Raw genomic sequence first — 23,356 nt, 5'->3', positions numbered from 1 at the left:
GGCGCTGGCAGCGCTGGGGCTGCAGGTCGGGCGTGAGGGGCAGCGTCACGGCCGGGGGGCAGGTCCTGCAGTCTGGGGTGAGGGGCACTGGCAGGCTGGGGTCAGTGGGTGGGGAGTGAGGGGAGCAGCAGGGCTGGCGGGGGCTGTGGCTTGGCAGTGGGGCAACAGCACGGGCAGGGACAGGGCACTGGCATCTCACTGCCCCCCCCGGTCATATTCCCCGTCCCCCTCTGCCACGTGACAGGTGTCCTGTTTCTTGGACCTGGAAATATGGAAACCCTAGAGCAACATGCGCATCCTCACTGCCTGCTCCGCTGCGCCCCCTCTCCGTGCCTGCCCAGCCCCACGTCCTAGCTCCCAGCACAGCCCCGCTCTCCTCCCCAGGGCAGGCAAGCACACCGCACACTGCAGTCCTTGGCTTGCACTGCAGCGGCCTGAAGTCACGTTTAGGAAAGAAATGAAAGCATAAAAGTGACAATACCCCCAGGCACAAGTCCTCCACCCCTAGGACTCCCCACGTGTGGGTGCAAACACCCCCTGGTTTGCTCACTGCAGCACGCTCAGCGGGTGCCCACACTTACCCTTGCGGTCAGGGCCACAGCACGGGCGCAGTTGTGAGCTGACCCCCAACCAGCGACGGTTTGGGAGCAGTTCAACTGCCGTGTGTGTCTGCACGAGCCCCACGGCGATGAGCCGGTTCTAGAAGGGGCCATTGTGATGCGTGTCACGTGCTCCGGGTCTCCCCGCGTGCACGTCTCGGCCGTGTCCGGCCACACCGCTGCATCAGCCACCGGGCGTGAGACCAGGGACTGGCGTGCAAGGACTTCAGCCAGGACTGGCCCCTGCCAGGGTTTCCCTCCAGGACACTGTGACAGCGGGTGAGGACAGGGACTCCAACAACAGCTCCTACCTCACACCATTTACTGTCCGTGCACAGAGAACAGACGGCCCAGGTCTGTGTCACACGTGTGCCCTGCGGTGACTGTCACCTCTGTGTCTGTAGCCGGGGGGGTCCCGCTGGCTCCCAGCTCTGAGCTGGGGGAAATACATTAGATTTACTCGACACCTACTTTCACCACTTTCATGGGCAACTTCCCTCAGTTTCCCTTCAAGCCCTTTCCCTTTCTGGAGGGCGAACTGTTTAAACCGATCCGTGTCCTCGACCTCCCTCTTCTGCCTTTGCTCAAACAGCCCTTGCACCAGAGCGGTGGCTGAAGAGGCTCTTTCCATGGATATCGTGTGGTCACTGTGTCTCGAGGTCATGCTCCTCATCCACCACCCTGATTTTACCTTTCCTGCCTGAGTCTTTAACAATAATGATGGTATCTCTTTCACTGGAGATGACAGCACTGGAAGATGGACGTATCTTGGTTGAACGATTGTGCTCTAAGATTAGTCCTCCAGAGCTCAATGTCTTCAAATACCTGAGAGGCGGCCATGGAGAGGATGGGGATGTGTCCTGTTTTCTTCAGCCACAGAAACAGACTCAGAGTCAATCAAGAATTGCAGCAGGGGATATTTAGGTTTGATATTAGACCTTTCCCACTATATGAGGGTGATTTCTTTTTGAGCACTGAAACGGGCTCCCCGGAGAGTTGTGCAATCCCCATGCTTGCCAATGCGTGAGAGCAGGGTCGATGCTTGGCTGGAGGATTTGTAGGGGTGATCCTGCCTTGAGCAGGGGTGACTCCACGGCCTCCCGACGTCTCTTCCAGCCCCGTGTTGTGTGATTCGATGAACTCTCGGTGTGCTACTAAAGGGACAGAAGCAGCGATATAAGAAGATTGTATACAATCCCTTTTGTCACATAAGAGCAAAACAGAGGATCCATTTTTTGTACAGGCTCCATAGCCTTGTATGGAAAAGGGGGGTCAAGTGGCAGGACAAAAGTAGTTTTTTGAGCTTGGTGAGGTCAGTTCATCTCAAACATTTAAAAAAAAAATGACTATAAAGCAGTACCTGTGTGCTAAACACCTTGGATATCGGTAGAGTGTGTTCTCGTGAGAATACATGAACTCTCCAAGGTTTGAAGGCTGATAAAATGGTATACTTTAAGCACTAATCATAATGTATAGCTCCTTTTGGGCTGAAATTTGTCGTTTTGTATATTTGCCAGGTTCTTTGCCTTTTTTTTAAGTGCCAGGTACAATGAAATGTCTGGCAAAAAATGCCTCTATCAGGTAGGTTTGAATGCCACGTGCAGTGCAGACTTGCAGCTCCAAGAGGTGGACGGGATCTTTCCTTTTGAAACGTCCAAGCAAACATGAGCACCCGTGCGCTTCCCCTCCTTGTCAGGAACCAGATTTTTTAGTGACATGTTTAACTTGCACATTTAGAGATAGTGCTAGCACATTGCTCGCCAAGAATGACGGGCTCTGGGTTGAGATCTATTCCTACCGCCCGCGGATTAATGTGTACTGGGCCCTGGGCTACAGCGGGGTGAGGGGGCCTTCCCCTCCTGGTGCTGGCAGGGGAGACTGGGGGCACCCTGCCGGGCTGGCGGTGGGGGGCACATGTCCCCCTCTTCTCCCTGCTACCTACCTCCCCATCCCCCATTATGGCTAAATACACACACACACACACACACACAGGCACAAGCATGCACAGAGACAGGCGCACACTCTACTCACCACAGGGGCGAAGTGTAGCGGGTGCACACAGGAGCACAGGCAGCCCCTGATTGTGGCGGTGCAGCCCCTACAAAAAGGCACCACGGGCACTGCCGGTGGCAACTGCGTGTGGTCGCCAATCCCTGGCCAGCGCTCGTCCCCCGCTCTGCCGGCAGCGCCAGCGACGCCTGCGGGAGCTCCCGCTTACCACCGCCACTCTCCTGCCTACACCGCTGCGCTCTTGCCACCGCCGTGCACACGTGTCCTTCATGACTCACCATCTCTCTGCACATGGGCACTCAGACACAAACATATTCTCCCTGCCATGAACACAGATGCACACATGCATGTGTGTGCACGCACGCACAGACACATGCACCCAGACACAGAGCTTGCTGTGCACCCTACTCACTCTGCACGTGGATATATAAACACGCTTCCCATGCCATGAACTCAGATGTATGCATGCACGCACATATGGACCAACACACACAGTCATGCAGACGGGCGCGCACTCTACAAACTCACTCTCTGAACATGGACACACAGACACATATACTCTCTCACTGCCATGAACACCGACACATGCACAGACAGGCACGTGCACATGCAGAGAGATGCACAAGCACAAACAGTCACGTGCACACACATGCACAAAGACATGCATGCAAGCACACACACACACTACACACACACACACAGGCACATACACATATGCACAGAGACACATGCACACACATCCACACATGCAGGCACATGCACACAGACACATGTATGCACGAAAGCACACAGACATGCATGCACACACATGCACACACACGGGCATGTGCACTTGCACATGCAAGCACACACAGACACATGCACGCACACGCACACGCAGGCCCACGCGGACAGACAGACAGACAGACAGCCGCACGCACTGCTGGCTCGGGGCAGAGCCCGGCCGGTGCCGGGAGCCGCGGGCGGGGCGGGGCGGGACTTGCACACCGCAGAGGGGAGGGGAGGGGAGGGGAGCCGGGCCCGGCTCGGCCGCGCGGAGGCGGAGGCACAGGGCAGGGGCGGGGGGAGCTGCAACCCCGCCCCGCCGCGGGGTGCCGAGCTGGAGGCGGAGGGCTGCGGGATTTGCCGGCCGGACACTGCGGGGGAGCGGGCAGGCTGCACCCTTCCCTCCCCTGGCTCCAAGCCCTGCTCCCGCCTGCAAACGCCCCTGGCTTTGCTGCTGCTGTAGCCATGCTGTGCCGGTCCTGCGCTTCCTCTCGCGCCGTGCCCCGCAGCCCTCCCGGCACCGCGTGCTGCACAGAGAGAGAGCAAGTCCTCAGTACCGGCGGGATGGGCTTGTCACCTGCCCTGCAGGACACGTGCGTGAGGCTTGCACAAGAAGACGCTGCCCCCGCTCTCCACCCCGCGCTGGTTAAAGGAGAGACGAAGCCCTGCTCTGTGCTCAGGCCCAGCAAACCCACTGCACCTCTGCTTTGATTTGATGCGATGAATACAGGCCAGGGGACGGCACGTCGCTCGTGTGTCTGGTTCTCTGCAAAGATGTCAGACATTGCAAACGTCCAACAGTATTTCTGCACAGACCAATAGGGGTTTCGGCTAACCACACCTTTGTGGCAAATGTCACGGCCGCTTCCTTGAACCGGGACGGTGATGATGAGGGTCCGGTTTAATTTAGTTTCCAGCCGTCAGGCAGACTTTCCCTGTGCCTGAAAAAGGGCGTTTGTGCCAGAAAGCTGGCAAAGAACAATTTCTCCAACTATTTCTTTGGTCTAATAGAAGATATCACATCTGCCCAAGGAACCAGGCCTGCCCATGGCCTCCGACCAACACGGCTACAACCAACACCCCTTTCTAGCTGTGGTGCTCAGGAGAAAAGCTGCCGGAGAGGAGAGGAGAGGAGTCAGAGCAACCCCGCGTGGCCATGACTCCGTCCGCGTGTCAGCCGTGGGGCAGATGAGGGCTGTTGGGTTGCAGATGGAGATGAGGATCGAGTAGATCCTTCTGTTCGGAGCAATCTGGATTTATGCTAGCAGCTAAATCGTTTGCTGTCACGTTGGCTGCGCCGGTTGTTACTGCCGAACTTCCCTGGTGCCGACACCTTACAGAGCCGAACCACAGGAAGGGCTTTCTAGCAACGAGGGGGATTAAACACGGACACAGAGAGGTTGTGAAGTCTGTCTGGGGAGGGGTCGATGCGGAGGTCAGACAGACATTTGTCTGGCATGGTGCACACTGGCCTGGGCCTGCAGGAGTTGGACTAACTGACCTCCCGAGTCCCTTTTACCCTCTTTTTTCTACAACTCTGTGAATAGCTCCAAGTTCATAGCTGCCCTGTGCATACATTGGTGTGTTGACTGAAACCTAACGAGGACGGCTCATATCAACGTGGTTAACTGGTGGATCCTGGATCTTACTAGCAGACATGTCAAACCAGGCAGCTTCTCCCACAGTCCCGAGTTGTCTTTTCCAGGCATCCCAGGTGTTTCACTCCAGCGCTCTCCCAGGCATGTCTGCAATGCAGCTGTGTCCTCCGTGCAGAAGTTGGCAGCTATTTCTAAATCACTCATTATGGGGCACTGTACAATGACCTTTTATCTGTCAAATTAAATGGATGCTGTATAATTCATTGCCATATTTAATTCAGGAATCCCTTTCAGCATTTTTTTAAATTTATCCTAACTGAGTATGAACTCTGAAGCATCTTACCCCTTCTTCAATCCATGGAAGAAATGCCAGCCGTCTGCTGCAAACATTGACCATGCAGCACACAGAGGAACAACTGCAAAACACACTTTTTTGTTGCCATGTTCACATTTGAAGCCATTCTTGGCAGCTTTGCTCCAGACCCTGGATTTGGCCATGTCAGGATTCACGGATAGAGCCTCTGTGTTCAAAGACGATGCCTTCCCCGCTCTGCGCACCGAATGGGGAAGTCTGCCCACCTTTTATGTTTTTTTTTATCATTTCATATGTGTTTTCTGAAGTACAGGTGATGACTTTAGTCCGTGTTGACTCTTCTACAGGGTCTGTGCCAGGGAAAGACCTAATCGTGGACCATTAGAGAAAGAAAAGATCTGCTCGTTGTAGGTCTCGTCCGATCTCAATGCAGTCTTGCTCCACGTAAGAGTGCAACACCTGTAAACTGTTATATTCTCATGTAAGGACTTTTTCCCAGTGGCTTTTCTCCTGAGCACCACGGCTAGAAAAAAAGACAATAATCCCACGCTGTGCCCTCCCAGGAGTCGTGCTGCGCTCTGCTCACATCGCACAGGTTTCCCTTTGAATGCAGCGTGCTTCCTGGAGCTCCTCGGGGAAGGCAGTATTGCATCTGCATGTTGTCTAACTCATTTGTGACAGCAAAGTACAGAGAAACAAGGTACAGTAATGTGCTGTTCATGTCAGTATTTTGTGTAGCACACGGGAAATGTTGGGGGAAGCCTTTCAAAGAGTGGTGTTCAAATGAGCCTGTCCTTTGTAGAGCACGCTCCCTTTAATGCTGCTCTTCCTTTCTTTATTTCTAACCCCGTGCTCCTTTTAATTCATCTACTCCCCTTCTCTTTCATCGCACTCATTCTCATTCTCATTACAGAACAAGCAAGAGCAACAAATCCAGTTTTAAAGTATTGGCATGTCACGTATGAGCAATAGTACACACATCCTCCTCCTCCCCCCCTCCACGTCTGCCTCGTCTTTTTTGGTGGGAAGCTCCTGGGGGCTTTCCCCTGCGTCCAGACAGCCCCGAGGTTCAGGGCCTCGTGCTGAGCGGTGTCTTCAGGCTGCTGGAAACCGTGTCCATGAGAAGCAGACCTGTGTGGCTGTCCCTCAAGTTGTTTAGCTTTTATACTGAACATTTACCTGCATTTTACCAGTCTTCCAAATATTACTCGAATTCCATTGATTTATTTTTTCCAGATTTAGGATGTGGGCAATGAATGATGCCAGGAAGGGAGCTTACATTGTCTCTGTGGAGAATAAAAATGAACGTTTCTAAGGGAAAGTCAGTCCCCAGCTCCGTAGTTTGGTATAGAAAAAGCAGAGCTCGAATGGCATTCTCCGTAGCGTGTTAGGTTAAATCTCAGTATAGTAACTGAGAGCACAGGATTAATTACTTTTGTTTTAATTTTAAATTAGATGATGGCATTGCTACTGTCCCTCCTGGCATGGCTAGTGATGCTGGTGGAGAACGGCGCGCGGTGTCTCTGCTGTCAGCCGTTGGAAAGCGGGGGCTGCTGGTTGTAGCAGGGAGAGCAGACAGGGATAAGGTCTCGTGTTGGTGGAAATGAGCCCTAATGCTCGAAATGCCTTGGAGTACGGGGACCAATTTCAAGATAAACACAGCCACGGAGCAGTAGCTCTCTTCAGACATGACAGTAAGGTTTAGCTTCTCTCCACTGGCTAACATTGTTAGTGGGGTTTTGTTAACTCTCTACTAACGATTGATTTTAAATGGACGTGCCAACGATGGGCTTAGGGAAGGGAGAGCTGTTGTCCTCCCAACGCCTGGTCCAGCGCTTGCTGCGTTACATTAGCTCGTTTGTGGCACAGCGGTCTCTTAGGAAAGCGGTGGCCCAATGCAGATGCACAGGCTTTAGTCTTTACACCGACAAACTCACTTCTCGTCTCCCCCAAGTACTCTGGTGTCAGTATTGTCTGTGATACAAATGCAGTGTGTGTATCGGCAGTTCATACAAACAGCTTGTTTGTCTTTGCTGCAATCCCTTGCCCTTGATCAACGGCTGGTCTGTCTTTCTCTAAATGTCTGTAGGATCTGAGACAAAAACCAAACCCCCCCTGAAGTGATTAGAAACCTGGATGAGGGATTTGGAAGAGAGATACGGAAAGGCTCCTCATCGATTCATTCTGTATTTCCGAAGCAATGTAAAACCTCCTTGTCTGGGAAGGTCTTGAGCACACAACGCTCGGCTGCCGTGTCGCACAGTGGGTTGTTTTACGTTCCCCGTTGAAGTCGTGTTGCTCTCTTGTCTCTCACTTTTCTCCTCTCTTCTCCCGTGTGCCGAGTTGTCCTGTTCTTGTACGGGAGCTCCCTGCGCCTCTGGTGGGACGGGGGCATATCAATCCCATGCATAAATACGTATTTAGAGGCTCCAAATTGCTGTGTAGAGCTGGGAACATGCTGAGCTCGGACCTCTCCCAAGGACAGACCCTTGGCTGGCTTCAATTCACTGCAGGGCAGCAATGACAACGTCTCTCAGCTGAGGCTCTGCCCCTTCAGAGTAAAGCATTGTCTTTCGTTTCCTGATGTTGTCTGGAGGGAAAATGCTTGAAAACTTTTTTTCAGATTGGGCAGATGCCCAGGGCTTCTTTGGGAAGGCTTACACTGCAGTATAAGGTAAGCCATTGAAGGAACTGCTCCTTGTTGCATAAAAACACAACCAAGTGAACAAATGTGTGAGGACAAGTCTCTCGTTGCACTCTTGGTGCTGGTTAACACGTAACAAGTGATGATGTTTCTCAGAGTTCACTGCCGCCTCCTTCCTGAATCTGGCAAATATGGAATAAAAACAGCAGTATAAAATAGAAAGTGCTTTGCTGTGTAGGCCTGTGCAGACTTGTTGCTACAAGTGCTGGAGCATTTTGGTGCACCTGTCTATATAGTATAGCACCAATAACCGTGGGGTAGGGGAGGCTGGGGCAGCAACTGTGCTGGCCCCAGCAGTGTTTCCTGGGGCCCCGGGGGCCTCTGGGAGCTGCAGCCTCAGCGATCCCGCAGCAGGGAGCCTGGCCATAAGCTGGAGAATAGATCGGACCAGCCAGGCTCCAGTTTTTGGGGCATGCACTGCCGCGGTATGCACCACCCAACTTTTTTTGGTGTGGGTTTTTTGACCCTGGGAGATCTCAGGGTCAACCCCCTCCTCCCCACAAAGCTGCAAATTAGTAGTGTAGGAGGCATCTGCGTGTGTGTGGTGTGCAGCGCCACAGACTGTGCACCCCTAAGGGCTTGTCTTTGCAGCAGTCTATCGTATTGTGCTCCCGGCCTTCTTCCAGTCTTCAGGAACCTCTCCCAAGGGGCAGGAGCTCTCCAACACCCTCGCCATTGCTCATGCTGCGATGTCAGCTAACTCTTTCACCACTCTTGGGTGCATTCCCGCCGGGCCCGCTGACTTGTGGATGTCCAGCCTCTCCCGCTGTTCCCTCGCAAGATCTGCACCAATTACATCTTTGTCTCTGGCCCAGCACAGTGGAGACGTTGGGCTGTAAAGGGGCTTTGATACCAGTTTGATCTGGAGCAGTGCTTCCCATCCAGGCGCTGTCGGCTCCTTAGCACTGGTAGGTGTGCAAACACCTCTACACTATTCACAAAACCAACCCAAAGCTTTGAAATAGGAATCCAGCATCAAAACCATTTTTGACCCATTGTGGCCTTTCTGAGATCTTTGCATCAGAAGAACTGCTCTATTATTTTTCTGTAGCAAAACAAGTGAAAATATAGAGCAGGCGCTTTCTGAGGGTGCCTTGAGTCGAATGACTAAAGGAAAGGGAGAACTAGTGATGTGGTCTGAGAGAGGCAGATAGCTGTGTTAGTGTGAAGTCAGACACAAGGCGGGATAGAGATGCACTTTATAGACTTAGGAGGGATCAACCCCTGGGCCATGGGCCAGATTTTGCCTGCAGAGCAAAGTCACCCACCCCACAGGTCCAGTGATTTCGTGATGTGTGACATTTTGACCTTGTTAGGACCCCCGGCAGCAGGAGAGTGAAATAGGAGACTGGACCATGTGGCCTGGGCACCAAGCAAAAAATGGTAGCGGCTGCACTGCCAGGAGCAGCGCTAGGGATGCTGTTCTCCCCTCCCTGCTGCTCCCCACCCCCAGGCACCCTGTACCCCGGGCACTCGGGCACAATGTGACGTGTGCTGGGCCTGGGACACTTGTGTCATCCGACCCACGTGAGGCCCGTGGTGTGTGGCCCTGGACTCGCACACCAGAAAGCTTGAGCACCACCAGACTCACTGAATCCCAGGTGCATCAGCTTTCAGGAGCAAGTGTTCACTCATCAGAGGGTGAGCAATGATGTGCAGAGAGCAGGTGTGCAATGCAGACGTGTTTATTTTAAATAAAAAAGGGAATGGAGGGAGGGCAGGGGAAAGGGGGAAAGTGCTGAGAGAGGTGAACAAAGTAACCAAGGAAAACCCCCCGAGGGACTGCAGGGATCTGGAAGTGAAGGATGAGAGTTTGGAGCCGGTCCCTCCCAGCGGGGTGCTGTACGTGGGGGGATTGGGAGACGAGCCCTGGGCCAGGGCAGCAGCAGGGTCCAGGCTGGAGCAGCTCCTGTGATGGAGACCCCAGCCCTGCCCCCACCCCGGGGGCACCGAGGGGTGGCAGTCGGGGCGCGGGGAGGGGACAGTCTGTGCCCCCCGCGGGTCATGGCAGGGACAGGGCTTCCCTCAGGGCTGGGCTGGGACCGGGCACAGGGTCAGGGGAGCCGCGTTGGTGCCCCCAGCATTGAGACCAGGACTGAAGTAAGGGCGCAGGGTCCCGGAGAAGGTGTCAGTGAAAGTGAAGAGATGGGACCTGTCGGTCACGTTGTAAAATGAGACCTCACCCCCCTCGTAGTCCAGGAAAACCCCCACCCGCCTGGGCCACAAGTGCACGGGGAGGGGGGTCATGGGGGCGGTGAGGGCCTTGTATCCCCCGTCCCACAGCCGCACAACGCAGTATCCATCGCCAGGCGAGTATGTGACCCACCCCTTCCTGCGCACAGACTCCCTGCACACGCCCAGGGTCCAGCGCGTCTTGTCTCCCACCTCCACCTCCCAGTAGCGCCTCCCGCCCGTGATCCCCTCCGAGCCCAGGACACAGGGACAAGGGTCAAATCTCTCGGGGGTGTCGGGCAGATCCTGTCGGGTGTCTCCGTGTCTCACACATTTCCGATCCTCAGACAGGACGAGGTTGGGATGAGCCGTCCCTGGGTCCAGAGTCACGTCCACTGGGGAGAGAGTCACGGGTCAGGGCCGGGGCAGGCGGTCCCCGCGATCACGGGGAATTCGCTGCGTCCCAGCACTCGCGGGTCGGTCCCTGCTGGGAAATCACCATCGCCCCGCGGGGAAATGGGGGAACAGGAAATGGGGGGACAGGAAAGCGGGACGTCCCCACCGGCCCCTTCATCCCCGGGGCATTCCCGGCCTGGGCGCTGGAGCCACGAGCGGGGAGGGACATAGGGTGGGGGCAGGGCAGGCCCCAGGAGGGGGAGGGGCATGCGATGATGTCATCCCAGCAGGGCCCTGCCCTGCTCCTCCCCCACACCCAGCAGGGCTGCTCTGCCCTGTGGGCACAGGACTGCAGCCAGGGCACCCCACAGCCAGCGCCGCCCCAGAGCCCAGCCCAGGGCAGGGCCGTGCATGGGGCTGGGCGCGCGGGGTGGGGAGGGGAGGGAAGGGCAGGGGGAGCACTGACAGGGGCACTAAGCACCGCAGAACAGGGCCCATTGCTGGTGAGTCTGGGGCAGTCGAGCGGGGAGGGGGCATTTCCCCACTGACTGCCCCAAACCTCTGGGCTCAGCTGCACAAGAGACATGTCCCAGCCCCCCCGCCGTGTGTCTGCTCTGGGGGTCTCCACCGGAGGAACTGCACTGGGACAAGGACACCCCGTGTACACAGGACCTGGGACACTGCTGGGACCGGGGCCGTCTGCCCCCGAGCACTGCACAATCCCAGTCCCGTGGGCCCAGGTGCCGCACTGGCCAGCCTCCATTGTGCCAGAAGCTGCACATCCCGATGCAGTTTCCAAACACATCGCAGTGACCCAGGAGCAGAAATCCCAATGGCTCCCAACAGGACCTGGGCTCCGGGGCCACTTGGGGCCTGGGGAAATGCAGCCCTGGGAAACCACAGGAGACTCGTGCAGCACTTGTGCAAGGGCAGGCTGGGGAAGATGAGCAGTCTGGGATGGGGTCTGTTCAGAGCACCAGTGTGAATGCACCTTCCCCCTGCTCTGTCCCCTGTTGTGAGCTGCACAACTCCCCTACAGCCATGCCCAGGCCCCCCAGCATATACAGAGCTGGCAGGGACTGGCTCACAGCCCCAGGCAGCGTGTGTGCTCTCCAGCCCCTCACCCCGCAGCCCCTGCTCACTCTCAACAACCAATCAGGATCAGGGCAGGCTGGGGGATCCCTGCAGTGTGAGAGATCTCGCACCCTGATCTGGGTGCAGACTGGCCCAGTGCGGGCCCTCCCCATGGTCAGTCTGGTCCAGGCTCATGTGACCCACAAGGGGATGGGGACAGGCTGGGCTTGTGCATGCAAGGCAGCCCTCGGGAGGGCAAGGTCCAATAGGCACAAGCTAGTTGAGAAAACCTTAGGATAGACATAAGAAAAAACTTTTTTTCTGTATAGGTAACTACAATCTGGAGCACACTCCCAGCAGAAGTCGTGTAGTGGCCATCCCAGGAGGTGTTCAAGCGAAGGCTGGACAAGCACATCTTGGAGCTCATTTGAGCCCAATTGTGTCCTGCCCATGACAGGGGAGTGGACTTGGTGATCTTATTGGTCCCTTCCTGTCCTTCTTTCTATGACTGTGACTGTGTGCGTGTAAGGGGTGGGACATGCTGGGTTTCATTGCAGAGCCTCTTCCATTCATGAAGGGCAGCCCAGCTGAGCTCAGCTGCACCTGGGGCCAGTCCCAGCTCCCCTCTAAGCAGCGCCTGCTCTAGGGTCTGGACAGCTCCAGCCTGACCTCCCCTCCCCAGTGTCCCCCAGGGGCTGTGATCTGTGCACACCTGCTCCTACCGCACAGTGCCCCCAGAGCTTGGCCCAGGCCCCAAGGACTGCCTCCACTGTCCCCTGTCCTCACTCTTGGTAAACATTCATCCAGGGGCAGGTCCAGGCAGGGTGTCCCCGCAGGGCTGGAGATCTTACACCCCACTCTGGATGCAGACTGGCCAAGGCCAGGCTCTCCCCACACTCACCCTGACTCCAGGCTTATCTTACACACATGGGGAAGGTGACAGCTCTGGGCAAGATAAGTGAGACACCCCCAATTTCCCTGCCAAGCCTTCCCCATTCAGGAAAGCCTCAGGGCTGATCCACACCACAGACTGACCATCAAAGCCCCTTTAAGAACGGATGCATTGACTCTCCCAAACCCAGTCCCAGGTGAAACCAGCTCTGGGCTGCAGCTCTGTGTGGGCAGGACTGCACTGGCTGCTGCTTTGCACCATCACGGGCAGGAAACAGCTGCAGAGACCAGGCTGGGACCTGCCAGTTGGGTCCGTGTTTGTTGCTGCCTGGAGGGGGCTGGGGGCTGCGGGCGCCTGTCTGCACTCCCAGGGCAAGGCCAGGCCTGGCTGAAGCTGACGTCTGGGCCACCTGCCCTTCCTGCTGCCTCAGGGAAGGGAACAGTCTGCCCCTCTGTGGAGCCAGAGCTGACATGGCAGACATTGGGACTGACACTCTGAAGGCATTATAAGAAATACCTGAGGCAGGAGAGAAGGTTCCCTAGGATCTGAATTCAAAGGAAGTGTCAGGGCAGGCACTGAGCTGCATCCAGGGCAGGGAGTGTGTGCAGGGGAGAAAGCCCCAGGGTGCGGGGAGTAGCAAGCAACAGGCAGGGAGAGATGGGCTGGCCATGGGGCTGGAAGATGAAGCCCGGAGCATCATGCTGTAGGGGCCAAACATAGCTGGAAAGGAGCTTTCAATGGAAAGCAGGGAACAGATTCTTGCTGCCTCATCCGCCTGCACTCGGGGCCTGTGCACAGCCCTGGGAATGGGCAGGATGGCACCAAGGGCATCCCTGTGGTGGTGCTCAGCTCCCTTGGGTACTGCAGGCTGCACCACACTGCAGAGCCCAGGGACTGCAGGCTGTTGGACACTGTGGGACCTTCCCCATTGCATGCAGAGGCCCAGATTTCCCTTCAGCCCTTGCCCTTGAGTTGACAGACATGGGATCCTAGAGATTAACTCAGAGATTTAACCAGGACATTGTGTGGCAGCAGCTGGGCCTGGGGTATATGGAAGAGGATAATGTCAAAGCACCGCCACTTTGCTGTCCAGCCCTGATCCTGGCATTACCTCCTCTCTCCCACATCAGGAACAGGGATCCACCTGTTTGACCATTCCCTGTTTCCAACTTCCCCTGTCCCCACTGGAGTGACCCAGCCGTGCCCTACATGGAAATTACAACTGGACTTTTCCCCTTGCCCATCCAGAGACCCTCGGACATGGGCTGAGGAGACCGCTGCAAGACTGCAGAGACTCTCTGCCAAAATGACAGTCATATCCCCCGTGCTGCGTGTGCTACATCCCCCAGTGCACTCAGCACGGCTCTTGCTGCTGCCAATGACCTGACATGCACTGCGGTGTACCTCTGAATTTCCTTAGCATTTCCATCATCCCTGGGACGCTGCACGGGGTCTTCAGTTCTGTGGAAACAGCTTTTGCTTCCTCAAGCTTCACATCCTTGCTCCTAAGATGAACATATCCCCCAGCATCGCTCAGCCCAGCTCTTCCACATGGATATTCCTGCCGCAGCCCGAGCAGAAATCTACTGGGAGGGGGAAGGGGAAGATACACACCTGTCCAAGGTCCTTTTCACATCCTAGAAAGGGAAAGATGAGGGTAATAGTGAATATTTCCTTGCTGGGCAAAACCATCTGTACCAACATTTATTGAGTTTATGACTTGTCTGTTCTATGTGCATCCATTTCTTCACTGTCTGAAAATCCCTAAGTCTGGCTCTGCCTGGTGCACTAGGATGCTGCCAAGGGGTGATGAACCATTTCTTTGCTGTCACCTCTGTCTCAGCATTACATTGCTCTGAACATTTGCATGGCTACCTCCAGATGTGCTTCCCTATCCATTTTGGCTGCTGACAGAAAAGATTAAAGAAACCAAAAAAACCCTGTGCTTTACTGGAAGAGGCAGCACGTTAGTTCGTCCTTGCTCCACAGCATCTGTATAGATCATACACTTCAGCAAGGCTTTCTGGTGCTTTAATATAAATGACCAGGTTACAAAACACCTGGACACAGGAGGAGGGGTGGATGTCGTATACTTAGACTTCAGGAAGGCCTTCGATACAGTATCCCACCCCATACTGGTGAACAAGTTAAGAGGCTGTGACTTGGATGACTTCACAGTCCGGTGGGTGGCGAATTGGCTGGAGGGTCGCACCCAGAGAGTCATGGTGGATGGGTCGGCTTCGACCTGGAAGGGTGTGGGCAGTGGGGTCCCGCAGGGCTTGGTCCTTGGACCGATACTCTTTAATGTCTTCATCAGGGACTTGGACGAGGGAGTGAAGTGTACTCTATCCAAGTTTGCAGATGACACAAAGCTATGGGGAGAAGTGGACACGCCGGAGGGCAGGGAACAGCTGCAGGCAGACCCGGACAGGTTGGACAAGTGGGCAGAAAACAACAGGATGCAGTTCAACAAGGAGAAATGCAAAGTGCTGCACCTAGGGAGGAAAAATGTCCAGCACACCTACAGCCTAGGGAATGACCTGCTGGGTGGCACGGAAGCGGAAAGGGATCTCGGAGTCCTAGTGGACTCCAAGATGAACATGAGCCGGCAGTGTGACGAAGCCATCAGAAAAGCCAATGGCACTTTATCGTGCATCAGCAGATGCATGATGAACAGATCCAAGGAGGTGATACTTCCCCACTATCGGGCGCTGGTCAGACCGCAGTTGGAGTCCTGCGTGCAATTCTGGGCGCCGCACTTCAAGAAGGATGCGGATAACCTGGAGAGGGTGCAGAGAAGGGCAACTCGTATGGTCAAGGGCCTGCAGACCAAGCCCTACGAGGAGAGACTAGAGAAACTGGACCTTTTCAGCCTCCGCAAGAGAAGGTTGAGAGGCGACCTTGTGGCTGCCTATAAGTTCATCACGGGGGCACAGAAGGCAATTGGTGAGTATTTATTCACCAAGGCGCCCCCGGGGGTTACAAGAAATAATGGCCACAAGCTAGCAGAGAGCAGATTTAGATTGGACATTAGGAAGAACTTCTTCACAGTTCGAGTGGCTAACGTCTGGAACGGGCTCCCAAGGGAGGTGGTGCTCTCCCCTACCCTGGGGGTCTTCAAGAGGAGGTTAGATGAGCATCTAGCTGGGGTCATCTAGACCCAGCGCTCTTTTCTGCCTAGGCAGGGGGTCGGACTCGATGATCTCTTGAGGTCCCTTCCGACCCTAACATCTATGAATCTATGAATCTATGAAAGCGGATTCAATCAAATATTAGAGATAAGCTCCAGAAAAGCCCCACTGAAGCGCCCAATCTACACAGACATTGGGCAAGGCAGGTCCAACTAATGTGATACCTCTTCTGGGGATGCGCTGGGTTCAGTGCGTGGACACACTGAACTTACAGTACAGCCCTTTTTTATGTTCATGTCTGTAAGAAGTCTTAATGACTAATAACTTGGCACGTCTCTCAAATGAGAATTTCCTCCCAATACAACCTGGTAGACCTCTAGGATGATGGAAACTCTTGTCTGAGTCTTGGCTCGGTTTCCCCCAGTTCTGGGGTCCAGGCCGAGGGCTGCTTTGTGCCAGACGGCAGCAGCATTGAGGGGCCGGATCAGCAGCACACGCTCACCTTCAGCAGCTCAGCAGGTGTCTGCCGGCTCTTCTCCTCTATCTCCGAGATCAGCGTGCGCAGAGAGGAGCTTTGCTGGGAGAGTTGGGCTACGTTCGCCTCCAGGCTCTGCAGAGTCTCGCTCTCCTCCTCCTCCAGTCTCTGCAGAAGCCGCTGCTCCTCCTCGCTCACAAAGCGACGCAGCTTCTCGCACTCAGACTTGATTTGTTCTCTCTGTTGCTTTACCTTGTTCTTCCAGAACAAGCACCAAAAACAAGTGTGAGCTGCGATCTCCACTTTCAACTTTGCATTGGCAGAGGGAAGGCATGAAGTCAGTGTGTGCAGCCCCTTGTCACTAGCTATACTCTCACCAGATATATAATACACACATAAATATAATGTTGCAATATCTAGAGAAAGCATCACACAATACTTTCACCCCATAGCAAAAGGGCTGATGGCCAAAGCAGAGATTTAGGATCTGGGGATTCTGCAAAGGCCCTGGGGCTTGGAGCAAAACGCAGTGGGCCACGGGTTATCTCTGGCCAATCTGTTGATGTTGGTGCTTTTGTGCCAGGCCTGGGGCTGTCCCTGGGTCGAGGATGCAGGAGGTGCTCCATGCAAAGAACTTCAAGCCTGTGTTGGCCAAGGGAGATGGATGGGAAGGACCCCAAGGCAGCCCCCTTCACCAACAGGAACTCTCTACATAGGAGACAGGCTCCTCTGCCAGTGGCTTGCTCCCTTCCAGGGTGGGGAAAGTGGAAGATTCTTAAATGACAGCCCAAGAACCAGGAAAAGCACAGAACATAACAAGACACACGTGAGGAAGGGGCTGCAGGGATGAAGAACGAGCCCACACCAGTCCCACAAACCATTACCTCTGCCCTTGTGAGAGCTGCCCCAGGCTGGGAGGCTTGAAGCCCCTGTCCATGGGCCCAGGGCAGGGGAACAAGCACTGCCTCCCCCTTGGCCCTGGGATGGGGAACAGCAAACTCCAGAGCCCCTTTCCCTTCATGCGGGGGCACCGCGGGTGAAAGAGCACAGGGCTCCCGATGCCCGCAGGGCAGGGTAATGCAGAGTGCCCAGCCTGCCCTGCCCCAGGGCACCGCAGGAAGGGCTCTGCACCAGTCCTCCTCTGGCTCAGTGATGCCCATCGTGCTATGACGCTTTTCGACTTTAGAGAACTGCTAGAAGAGTCTCACAGAAACCGAAACACTGCTGTGATGGAAATCCTGCTGTGGTGCCCAGAGCCCTGGGACAGCTGGGAAAGACAGAGACATGGGCTTCAGGGTGTGCAGAAACTGCAGCAGCTCTGGGAGCAAACATGGCTCCAGCTTGCAGAGTGTGGCCCATTTTATGGGAGGTAAAGTATGTCATCCAGGCCAGGAGCAGTGGCTCTGTACTCCCCTGGAAGAGTGGCAAGGAAGGGGTTAAGCTGCCAGCACCTCAGCCCAGTGTGGTCCCAGCTCTCCCCCAGACCGCAGCATCCCCCTGATGTCTAGGAAGAGCTCCCTCCATGGCACACCGCCCCTGAGGGGGCAGATCTTACAGCTGCCCCCACCCCTCACTGCCAGCTCTGCATGGGGATGAGCTCTTGAGGACACAAACTGGCACCTGCCTTCCACGCCGCGGTGCTGTCCTTCTCCTTGGACTCCATCGCCAGGGCCCTCTCCATCGCCTTCCTCAGAGGATCCAGGACTCCCTGGAGCTTCACCTGGCAGGAGAACCATCAGGTCCTTATTCCTGACCCTGACACACGCTGGGACAAGGGGGGCTTCATACGGGATCAGTAAATGTGCAAGGAAAGCAAGCAGCAGAAGCAGCCGTGTGTGGAGCTCGGGGGCCCGGGACCAAAAACCCAGCAGAGTCACTGGCCAGGACCGTGCCCAGGGCAGCGCCCATCCCCGCTCCTCTCGAACCCTCTTTGCAGGCTCTGGCTCAGGGGCTCTGGCACCGGGTACAAGACGCAGCTGAAACTCTGCTGTGAGGGAGAAGTCACCTCCGTGCTGCTCTGCAGACACACGTAACGAGCAGGCAAAAACCTTCTGTTATTTAGCAGCAAAAAAAAATGGTGCAACATTGCCGTCCAGCACCAGCAAATTCCAGCTGCTGCCCCTCGACAGAAGTGCATTTCCCAGAATGCCCTGCACCCACGTGCCCTGCTCCCCCACTCATCCTGATTCTGCTGCATCAAACGGGCTTGGCCACAAAGCTCATTCAGAAACGTCCCCGAGGTGTCTGACCCTGGGGGTTCGTGCCCGTCCCTGGGATGCACAGCTTCTCACTTAGCTTGGGCCAGTTTGGGAAACAGGCTTGGTTACCGCTGGGGCAGGAGGGGTGGGTGGCTGGAAGGGGGCAGGTCTGCAGCACACAGGCTTTGCCCTGGACCAAGGCCCTGTTGCATTTCCTACACCTGGTCCATCTCCACATCCCCTCTGGTCTCCTCCAGACACTTGTTCCACACCAGGGCCCGGCCCCTGTGACAGAGCCAGCTCCCATCCCTGTGCCAGGCAAGAAATATTGGCAAGGCAGGGTCCAAGGGCAGACCTACTTGGACAAGCCCACTGGGGCTGTGTGGCCAATGGATCATGCAGAAAAAGGGTGCATGTGCTGTCGGGGACAAAGGAGCAGGTTCCCTGTTGCACACAGCCATGTCTGGAGGGAGCCAGCTCTTAATGGTCCCTGAAAGCTCCAGTGGGCTCAAAAACATGGACCCAGCACACATGACCCCTGGCAAGGGGAACGCATGGCTGGTTTTGGAAATGCTGTGCACTGCACGGGGAGACGCAGAGCTGGGACTCCCAGTCCAGCACCAGAGTCCAGTGTGGTTCCCGGGAGGACGGGAAAGCTCAGGACCAGACCAGTGAGTGAGACCAGGCTGCAGAAGGGGAACTTGATGGTGGGAAGAAAGGTAATGGACTTTGAGTGCATGGTGCCAGACTGTTTCTAAAATGATGGAAGAATCCTATGAGATTGGCACTTCATGCACAAAACTAGAGAAAAAAAAGGACAATTATTGTAATTAGTATGAAGGATGAAGACTTATACACTCAGGAATAACTAACTGATCTTTGGTGAACCAAGGGAGACTGGTAAATTCAGTGATGATGAAGTGCTTAGCCATGGATAGGGTGGGACTGTGGAATTCATGGATAATTCATTCATTTGGGGGGGGGGGGGGGATGAAGGGAGGCTGGTGACTAATCATGAATTAACCTCCTGTGGATTAAGTGAAGCGGGGGGAATCAGTGACAGCCAGTTGATCTTCTGCTGTACGAATGGGGGAGTGTTTAATTCACTGATAAGTAATTGTGATGCCGTGCACCATGAGAGACAGTGACTTGTGGCTTGGGGCAGCAGAGCGAGTGGCAATTGCTAACTGAGTGGTTCATGATCCCAGGGGTAAGGCTACACATTTGTCCACCAGGTTGGGAGTAGAAAGGAGCAGGATGTAAAGGTGGAAAGAGGCTTGGGAAGAGGACCGTCCTCATCCAGGCGGATCTTAGCCCTCCTCTTATCATCTGACCTCTCTTCAATTTTCTTAACAACAAGGCACGGGAGGTGATATCTAAGAGAACTGGAGGTGGAGACCCAGACAAAATAGATGGCAGCTGACGCATGCTCCTACCAGAGGATGCTTTGTCACCCCCTTACCCCCACAGTCCTTCACTTGCTTTGACCTGCAGCATCCCACACAAGCACCCCCTGTGCTGGCTCTTCTTGGGCTGAAATGCAGCATTTGAGACACCTGGGACTTCTCAGTTAATTCAAACTGTGAGTGCTTGCTTATAGTCTAGGGGACTGTAGTCCAGAGGAGTTATTTCTGGTAAAGGGTGAGAACAGCATTCCTAACTCTGGAGTAATGTGGATTTGGAGGCTCTGGCATCCATGCTTTATGATTAACCAAAACCTTTCCAGCAGGAGAATCCCGGCGCATGAAGACTGATTCCTTAAACCTCGGCAGTCCTGCAGTCATTTAGCATGAATCTGGGCCCACTGGCAACACCTCCCAACTTAGTGTCAACCACAGAGTTTATGAGCCCAGTTCAAGTCCAGCAACAAGGTCACAGACAGGATTGATGAACAGAATTAGTCCCCTGCCCTGCACACCCCAGGGCCCTCCCGGCGCCTCCTGCTCCAGCCACATCGTTCCCATCTTCACAGATAGTGCTGCCATCTCCCTCTGAGACAGCTTCTTAGCTGCCACACAGCGCAGCGATGACCCCTGTCCCCTCCAGTTTGGCCAGATATACCCCAATGAAACACTTCATTTAATCTAGAAAATTACCATACTTTTTTACATACAGCACAGCCTTTCCTCTCAAAAAAAGGCTGCTGGAAATTGTAGTGTGCATTACAAGTGAGAAATGTGGCAAGAAGAGTTTCTGCTGAGCAAAATTGCAAGTCATATCTGCACTGGAGCAGAAGAGGGAGCAGTTTCTGTTTCCAGATTGCTGCTCCTCTGTTACTTGTGTAGTAGCTTTTAAAAACTGGACCCACCTGCGCAGAAGGGGAAGGGCTGCCTGGCAGAGAGGCAGAGGTTGTCCCCGAGGGGACACTTTGGGCTCTGAAGGCAAGTGAAGCTGTTTGGGAGCAGCCCTGTTGGAGGTGGGAGGGGTGATGTAACCCCAGCACAGTTTGCAAGACAGCCCTTAGCAAAAGCCCGGGAAGGGCCCTGAGCGGGGATTGGCTGCGAGGCTTGGATAAAAGGGGGAGCAGTTCTCCCGCGGGGCGGGGCACAAGAGAGAGAGGGGGTGAGGGACAGGCTGGAGACCTGATGCAGTCTCAGCGCAGTGGTCCCTCGGAGAGCCCCTGGGAGAGCCCTGCAGGAGCAGAGGGGAGAAGCTGCGCGGCAGGAGCAGGAGCGGGCAGGGACTGCTGGTTTGGGGAACCCAAGCCTGGAGAGACCTGACTGCAGCGGTGTGGAGAGACTGTGTAAATAAATTCTTGAGGGTTTATTAGACAGTATATCCATGTGCTTATTTAATGATTATTTGTTATGATGTAAATAATTAAATCTTGTAAATAGTTTGAGAACTGTCTGCAAGGGTGCTTGATTGTAAGGGGAGGCTCTCTGCTCGGGGGCACTGCAGCAGCTTCCCAGGGGGGCTGGGCAGGGCTACTGGCTACCGGGTACCCCAGGATCCCATTATTCAGGTGAGGGCGTATGTAGTGTCGTGCCCAGGGTTACACTTGCTACAGGAAACTATCTTTTATCTTTATTCTGCCATTCAGAAACAAGTTGTATGTCATATTCTGAGCTGCATTGTATGGAGAAAATAATATCAGACCTCTGTGTTGCCCTGTTCAGTGTGTTATGGGGGCTGAGCTGGGTTAAAAGGCCAGGGGTTGCCCTAAAATGGGAAGCCACACCCTGGCCCAGGGATCCCAGGGGCTGGGACACACTGCAGGATAGGGCCAAGGGGCCCAGAGACTTGACACAAAGAGGGCTGAGGCCAAGGAAGTTGGGGGCTCAGCACAGGACGTGCCCCGAGGGCAGCTGTGACACCCTATAGAAGCCACCTTGCACCAGCCCTGGTAGCTGACTTTGCTAGGCTTGCTAAGGTGGGATTAGCTTTTTTATTTTCCTCCTGTAGGAAGGAAGCACCCTTAAATCCCACGATGGGTTAAGCAGCCCCAGGGTCTGCGTACCCTGGGTGGCACAGAGCCCTAACAAAGACCCGTGTCCAGGTGGTAGCAGCAGTTTCCCCAGGCTTGTGACTGGGCTCCAGGAAGCAGGTTGGCTGGACTTAGGTGCTGCAGAGGAGACACTCAGAGTGTGGTTTTTGGTCAGGTGCAGTGAGGTGGACGGGTCAGCACAGGAGCAACCCATACTGGTCTGCCACAGTTAATTAATTTTATCTCTTGGGCCAAATCAGTTCTGAATTCTGTCAGCCACGCAGAGCTCAATTATTCCTGTCTGTGCTGCACTACCACCGGCAAGTGCCCTCCCTTGCCGACACTTCAGCTTGGGGCTTCAGATGCTGCCAGATACATGGCAGGCATCCTATGTGCAAGCCACAAGCCCAGAGGCCTTGGAGTTCAGATGCCCACTAATTTCACTTCGCCAAAAGGCCAAAGGAGCAAGCGAAAGGGAAGAACAAGAGCTGCACCCCAGCAATGTGCATTTTTTAGTGAAGATCCTAGCATTGGGAGGCATTTGCAGACTCTCTCAGGGATCAGCTTGCCTGCAGTGCAAGCGATAGACATTCAACTCAACTACACTAAGTCATGCCAGTGTGTTTTGCTTTATTTTAAAAGAAATGTTTCGTGTTCGAAGCCAAAACAAGTCCAAATCTATGAGTCAGTCCAGAACCATAAGTCTCTCTACATCTGGCAAACATCCTCCAACCCCACCAGGGACTTCAGATATTTCCAAAGTCTTTCAGCAGGCATCCTTTGTGCAGGCCCAAGCCTGGGGACTTGGGGTCCAGCTGCTCCTAAGTTTCACCTGCCCTTGGGCATGTGGTGGCAGAAGCAAACAAGAGAAAAGCGTCCCATTTCCATAAAGTAGGCTTTAAGCCCCAACACCTCAACAGGTACTAAACCAGGCCAGGAGAACAGTTATTTCCAGGAACGCTTAAGGAAAACTGCATTCTTGGACCCAAATACACAGTGTTGCTCCGCCCAGGTAAGTGTGCATCTGTGCAATGGGCTCTCTCAGGTCAGTGGTGTCACCTACCTGATAATTGCTGGCAGCCTCCTGGATGGGGAGCACTGTGTGACCCCGGTGAGCCTGGGACTCCCTGCAGATCACACAGATGGCTTCCCCATCCTCCTCACAGAAGAGCTTGAGTATCTCCTCATGCTCCACACACTGATTCTCCATCTGCTCCTTTCCTGGTTTCAGACTCTGCTCTTTAATCTTCTCCACCAGGTTTTTGAGCTGAGTGTTGAGCCGGAAGCTCCCGATCTGGAACTGTGCTCTGCAGCTGGGACAGGGGACGGCGTCGCCTGAGCCACGGACAGTGTCCTCACAGTATCGGGTGATGCAGGCTCGGCAGAAGTTGTGCCCACACCCTATGGTCACCGGCTCCTGCAGGAGCTCCAGGCAGATGGAGCAGGTGGCCTCTTCATCCATGTCCTGTCCTGGAGGTCTGAGGCTGCACGGCCCCATCTTCTGCTGATTGTTCTTCCTGCTCTGTGCAGGCTGGGCTCATCCTGGGTGGCGCCTTCCTGAGCGCAGCAGCTGATTTCCTCTAAGTCAGCTTCTAAGAACAG

The 23,356-nt window shown here is 54.8% G+C and overlaps 1 protein-coding gene across 1 annotated transcript; it reads right to left on the bottom strand.

Annotated features, from left to right (window-relative positions):
* Positions 1–9,658: 9,658 nt before the first annotated feature.
* On the bottom strand, positions 9,659–23,318 carry LOC132249529 (E3 ubiquitin-protein ligase TRIM39-like). Its single transcript, XM_059724868.1, has 5 exons — positions 22,818–23,318; positions 17,704–17,849; positions 17,539–17,542; positions 16,157–16,387; positions 9,659–10,575 (listed from the first exon to the last, which is right to left on the bottom strand). Exons 1-5 carry the CDS (start codon positions 23,250–23,252, stop codon positions 10,015–10,017), a joined length of 1,377 nt encoding a protein of 458 aa, XP_059580851.1. The 5' UTR covers positions 23,253–23,318; the 3' UTR covers positions 9,659–10,014.
* Positions 23,319–23,356: the final 38 nt, after the last annotated feature.

The sequence above is a fragment of the Alligator mississippiensis genome, chromosome 1 (assembly GCF_030867095.1).
Source record: "Alligator mississippiensis isolate rAllMis1 chromosome 1, rAllMis1, whole genome shotgun sequence".
Taxonomy (NCBI): Eukaryota; Metazoa; Chordata; order Crocodylia; family Alligatoridae; genus Alligator; species Alligator mississippiensis.
This window is presented reverse-complemented; position numbering and strand designations above follow the sequence as displayed.